This window comes from Tetrao urogallus (assembly GCF_951394365.1).
Source record: "Tetrao urogallus genome assembly, chromosome: 1".
In the NCBI taxonomy this organism is placed as follows: Eukaryota; Metazoa; Chordata; class Aves; order Galliformes; family Phasianidae; genus Tetrao; species Tetrao urogallus.
This window is the reverse complement of record NC_136813.1, coordinates 111,159,431-111,165,884: the sequence shown is the minus strand read 5'-3', so window position 1 is coordinate 111,165,884 and position 6,454 is coordinate 111,159,431. Positions and strand designations below refer to the sequence as shown.

At 35.4% G+C, this 6,454-nt stretch overlaps 1 protein-coding gene across 1 annotated transcript in view; it reads left to right on the top strand.

The window, feature by feature from the left end:
- Window positions 1-4,715: 4,715 nt before the first annotated feature.
- F5 (coagulation factor V) overlaps window positions 4,716-6,454 on the top strand; it is a gene marked incomplete at both ends in the record, with an annotated part of 36,007 nt that continues 34,268 nt past the window's right edge. Inside the window, one exon of the mRNA XM_079542821.1 lies at window positions 4,716-4,876. Coding sequence (XP_079398947.1) covers window positions 4,716-4,876 — 161 coding nt within the window. The remainder of the gene's footprint in view (window positions 4,877-6,454) is intronic.

Below are 6,454 nucleotides of genomic sequence, written 5' to 3'. Positions count from 1 at the left end.
ATGTATGATGCTCTCTATTTGGCTGCATATCAGAGTGGCTGTACCTGACCTGAAAAGCTGATGTGTATGCTTCCAGCAGTTATACTGTACATTCATATTTTCTTCTGTTTGGCACTAGTATTAATAATTCCTTTTTAAGTGAGGATTGCTGTTGTAGGATCTGCTATAAATTTAAGCAAATACAATAACTTCAGTTGTAGCTTTTAGAGAATTCTGCATGGTCTGAATTTTTCTTCTACGTTAAAAAAGTTCCTGAGAAGTTCTGCTCTTCTGGTGTGCTTCTGCTGCACATTTTATAGTTTCTATGGCTTTTCACTTGCCTTCTAGATCACTATGTATCAGTCTTAGACTTTTCTGAATACATCCTAGTTTACAGGTATCGCAGTGGAAACCTGGGTAAAATTCTGATTCCATTGAATCTGAACTGAAGTTGTGGTTTTATTTATTTATTTATTTACTACTACAGAGAATGGGTTTTGATGAAAAGGGACTGACCTCGGTGATACTAAATGAGACGTGAAAAAAAAAACAACACATTTATTTATTTAGAATTTTGAAAGTTCAATTCATCTGTTCCTTGTAGGTGTGGGAAAGTACAGCTGGTTTAACCAGCTTGGTAACAGACAGCCTAATCAGTTGCTAGAAAACCAGAATGCCTGTGTTCTGGCCGCTTTTATTCTAAGCAGAAAGAAAGCCAAGGTGGACATGCTGCTATGACTGACTTAGCATGAAGGCAGTTTGTCCTGTTTAGCAAATCAGTTGTAAGACTGAACAAATAAAGAAATCCTAGTACAGAAGTCAAACAGAAACATAGAATACAAGAAGGACTGAGAGTAGGAGCAAAATCCCTTGTGGAATAAGACTGAAAAGTTTGGGGCAAAAATAAGTAAAAATTTTTTGAGTCTGTAGTTACTAATGTTAATGGAAGGTAGTTTTTCTTTCTTAATATGAACATTTTTCAGACCAAAAGGCAACAATGTCAGACAAATATGTTAAATATTTTTGTTCTGCATTTTTGCTGTCCTATAGTCTGTATGACCACAGATGTTATGTGGTCATATAAGAGCCGCACAGAATGTGTTCTTATATGTGTGCTGCCACCAAATACAGAATGTGTAAGTTGTTCTCAGAAAGAAAGGTGAAGAGTTTCTAAATACTGTTCGTTTTCACAGTATGCACTTGTGGCTTTCAACATAGTACATCTGCTTCAAATTTTCTAAAATTAGTCATTTTTTAACGTTTATTAGCTTTAGTGCATTCTTACAGATGTGAAGATATTTATTTGGTGGCTTCTCATATGAATTGTGCCTGGTAGATTTGGTAAGTGCCCTCTCCATCTTTTACCTGCATTCAAAACCATGTGTTTGCTGCTGATCAATAATTAACTCACTGTTTGCCCATAGAAGTCCTTTCACCCTTTGCTAAATGAAGTATTCTTAATGGGCACGTTGTGCTTTTTGTGTGCTTGAATGAGAGAGGGAGAAGTCTGTGTGAGGTTATTAATAGCAACCAATTCAGTAATTGCTATATAACCTTTTCTTTATGCTAGCTCCCTCTTTGTCACAATAATGCAACTGTTAAAACTGACAGCAGCTTTTGAGATGTTGCTGCCTTGGAGCACTTAGGATAGTGTTTATGATAAAGCAGAAAGAATTTTGTTATAGGTCCTAGTAATTTGTAGAAAGAGGAAAATAATTTCAGAGCTCTTTTTTGAAAAGTTATCCTTGATTGCACAGACTCAGTCTAGGCTATTAGGCCTGAAAAATTTACAGTTCTAATTTGTTTTAAAGGTCAATCTACAGTGCCACCATTTCAGTATGTTTCTGTTCCAGGACCATAATTACTAGGTGTTGGAATAGACAATACATTTCCTCAGTAGGAAGTAGCTAGCTTTTATTATTAGAAAATACTACTTATGCTTCTCTTTCCATGCTTTGTTTTTATGGAGCATGTGAATATCTATACATCCCAAATATCAATGTGAAAAAAATCATGTGGATATCAATACATCCCAAAAGTACTACGTAGCTTTTGGGAATAACACTGAATGTCTTTTGTCAGTGTGGACTGGATCCATGCAACTCCATGCGTGGCTTTTGCCCGCAAAATCTTTCGATGTTACTGTTGCTGTTTAAAAATAAGGGCAAGCAATGATGATAACAAAACTAGATGCACATACAGTGTTGCCAAGGAGAAGTTTTTAATATTGTAGCTATGTTTATGTATAGACAATAAAATTGCATGGTTTTGAAAGAACTGAACCTGAAAATGTATTTCTGCATCACTTGTAACATTATTTATTTTAGTATTTTGCAGACAGCCAATGCTAACTGGAAAAAAAAACAACCACAACTGTAGGCAGTTAATAGAAAAAAAAATAGAAAGAATCAGGGTCTTCAGGTTATTAATACTGATGTTCAAAACACTGAAATATCCCAAAGCCTGGAGGACACAGTGAGGTACAGTAAGTTTTTTTAAATTACTACCAAAAAAGAAACAGGCTAACCCAGATGACTTCAGGCTACTCAACTTTACGTGGATCTTATGAGACGGGAAAAGTGAGGAGAAAATAGGTAAATAGCCAACATGGGACTTTGTTCTTAAAAGATTAAAGAAGGCTGATGCATGCTAATCATTGTAGCTTAATGGAAGATTGGTCTGGTCTATTTTGATCACTCTTCTTCTAAAACTATTGATTTTATTAGCCAGGTTTGTGAAAAGTAATTTCACTGATACAATGCATTTTTGATTCCTAATGTATTTGATCCCTTTTACTTTTTGATTACTTCTTCGTGATTTGGTGTCTGAGAAATGTGCTTCTGGAGATGAGACAACTGATTTAAAAGTGAGGATGGTTTAGTTTTAACAGAATGTACTTCAGAAACAGCTGTTCTTCATCAGTTTTGTACGGATTGTTCATTTGCCCAGAAATTATTTTTTCGTAAAATCCAAATTACAGGCATTTTTACACTGTCAAACTTTTAAGCACTGGCACTGAAATAAATCCTTAGCCAGAGATAAGATTAGGACCAAAGCAGAAGTGAGACAAATATTGTAACTAATTACTTTAAAATCATTGAAGCAGTTTGCTAAGGATTGTGGTGGATTCTTTAATCAAAACAATAATTATTTAATAATGAAATACTATTGAACTGTGTACCTAAGATTTTCTCTTCAATAGTATTGCACACACTGTAGTCCTATCTGGTTGTTGCTGGATTCTGGATTTTGAATCAAGTTCATGTATGAGTCAAAGCAGCTCTTGGCTACAACTAATGAGCTCCATGCAGGTGGAATAGGAGCTAACCTATTTTTCCATGCCTGTGGTTTTTTGCTCTACAAGTTGATTGTGATTTTTTTTTTTTCAGGTTTAGGCACTGAACTATCCAGAACTTTGGTAAGTGAACATTTAGCAATTAGTCATGTCTCATTTGTTTATTTTTTTAACTGTCTCCCTATCTCTTCTAAGGCTATGTCATACTCGTTTGGATAGAGTTACCATAGAAGCTGCCAGTTAGGCATTCTGCTATTGAGCAAGGAATTGTTGAACCTGGAACTTAGCAGCTTTTGTTTTGAAGTAGTATAAAGTAATTTCATCCTTATTTTTGTCCGAGTCTGGAATGAAATTATTTTGATTTCTTTTTTTAAGTAAGTTAGGTTCTTTTTTTCTTGGAAACATCAGCAAGACATTCTTGAAGAAAAAAAAAAGAACAACATTGTAAATATGTATTCATGGAAAAAAAAATAGTGTTTTTTTTTTCTCCAATAATCCCAGTGTACAGGGATCAAATTTAACAATTTTCTTGTTGTTCTGACATGTTTTTAAACACTAGCAAAAACAGGGAGACGCCTTTGTTGATATAGTTGACATTTATACTGAGCTTATCAAAAGGTACTTTCCTCATAATTTTTCCTTAGATAAATTACAATAAATCCTAATGAAGACTTGATTAGAAGGATTCTGATTGCAGACAAATCTTCAGGCTGGCCTGTGAGCTGCCAATGGGAAGCCATTTCATTATCCATTATCTGAGTTTCTTGAGAATGTTGTGAGAACCAAACTGAAGTTAACAACGTGTTTGGAAATTATGAATATTCAGTATGAGGTAACCTGAAGTAAACTTGAAATATATTTAGCTCTGCATCCACTTCTAGTCCCTGTATCTAATCCTTCAGCATTTTGCCTCTCAAAAGGAATGATTCCTTAGGCTCTAAGAGATGTAAAATCCAACTGGGAAATTTCCACTATACTGACTATCTGCTGAGTTGTTTTTTTTTTTTTAAATCTTCTTGGAAGATGGAATACGTGCCCCCTTCTTCCTAACCAAGTCAAACATCTTGTAATTGTAAGTAATCTAAGTAATTGTTTCCTGCTTCTGATATCCTGCTGCTTCAGTAGACAATGACCCACCCACAGTCTGTAGGGGGGCTGAAGCAGCTTCCCCTTGGTGCCTGTCTCTTCCTGAAAATGATGTGGAGGAGGGGAGTGAAGGTAGTTTAAACAGGTTGGTTTTTTTTTTTTTTTTTTATCTCTACTGGATCCCTGTCAGCAAGGGGAGGAGGAGGTGAAGAGCAGTGACCTGAGTGTAGCGAACAGTGTTACCCTCTTGCGTCAGGATTATTTCATTTCTGAGGGGAAGTTAGAAGCTGAAACAGCAATAAAAGTAGCAGTTTCTGCTTCATCTTCCAGAGCAGCATAAGCAGGCATTCATACCATGACACTCCACTGCATGCATCTTTTTCTCTTGCTTCTGCTCAGTTCATGGTGGCCGGACTCAGAGAAGCACGTGGTGGGAGCTGTGAAGGTCAGGGAGCATTATATAGCTGCTCAGTTCACTGTTTGGACCTACAAACCGGAGTCTGAGGAAAAGTCCAGGTAACAAAGTACAAGATGGGAAGGGTGAAACTAGTCCTGTCCTGTGACTGAAAGTGTTTTTAGTCTCTTACAGAATTTCAGAGACCAGGAATACTTCAGTTGGTTTTGGAGGACCTGTGTGTTCTCATCTAGAACCAATGAAGTATCAGAAGCTTTAATAAAATCATTTTTTTAGATTTTCAGAGCACTTTTGTTGCATATATTCAGAACTTGCTTTTATCATTTTCTGTAACTGTACGGTTGTTTTTTGTTTGTCTGTTTTGTTGTCTTGGGTTGTTTTGTCTTGTTTTGTTTTAGTGTCATTATTTTTAAAAGTATGGATTTTGTGGATTGCTAGAATTAGCAGTAGATTGGTAATTCTGCAAAAGCTTTCAGACTTTAGGGAATAAGTAGCTTCTAATTTGGGTACTCTTACTTTCACTTAAATCAGAGCCTGATGAACTTTGGAACTAGCTGATGTTGTTTCTGAGTTATTCAGTAGTTTCTGTGAAATGTTCATCCTGGGTTCTGCTGAGCAAAGGTTGTAGAATCAAATATTGCTATTTAAGTGAAAATACTATTTTCAAAATTCTTTTTTCTTATTGCATTGCAAGCTGATAATGCTACATGCACATGCAGATCGAGCATATAAATTAGCTTTTTGTTTTGACAAGATATGCTTGTGATAATAAACACTGCAAGTGCAATGCTGCAAATGACTTGCACCTTCTTCGGAATTGTCTTAATTGTACTTCATTCTTATACTATGCTCACTATATGGACACAATTCACAGCTTTTATTTGTTCATGAATTGGGGTTAAATAATACAAATTATGTGTTTTCTCTGATGCTGAAGGATGTATTTTGATAGTACTGCATTTTTTTTGTATCAGCGCATGACTGGTTTTCTTAGTCTGGTTTTGTGTGTGTGTAAATCTGAGCTTCCAGGTCAGATTTCAGTTTTTCTAAATGTTTTTCAAGATTAATTCAAACAAAGTTTCGATGGTTTCTAAAACTCCCCTTGGAAGTGTAAGAAAACTGCTATCACCTTAATACCAAACAGCCAAGATAGAAGAAAATGGAATTTAAGTGCGGGTAAACTAAGCCAAATGTCAACTATTGACCTGGACGTGTGGATTTAGTGTTTAGAACTTAATTCTTGTCTGCACTAAATGCATCAATATGCAGATTACCTACCATTTTATTAAACATCACATTTTGGATAAATTGTTTTCATGCAGTGCATAGGATATGCCTCAAACCTCAGTTTGAAGTTTTCAGTCTATAATTTTGTAAGACTTTTTCCATATACAATGCTTATTGAAGTAATATCACATAAGTACGTAGAGCAACACAATATTGAGTGGATCTAATGAACTCTGTAGAACATCAGCTCAAAAAAAAAAAAAAAACAACCTCTGGAAAAATATTTATTGCAGAAAGGCTAATGACTTGAATCCCAAAGGCATTTGAGTATGTAACATTCTCTTTCAGCAGAAACTCAGTGCTTAAATGTAGAGTAAGAATGTGATTGTTTGCTTCTTAGAGTTCTAGGTAAATGATGATGCTGAAAATAAAGTGGATTCTGCTGATTTTTT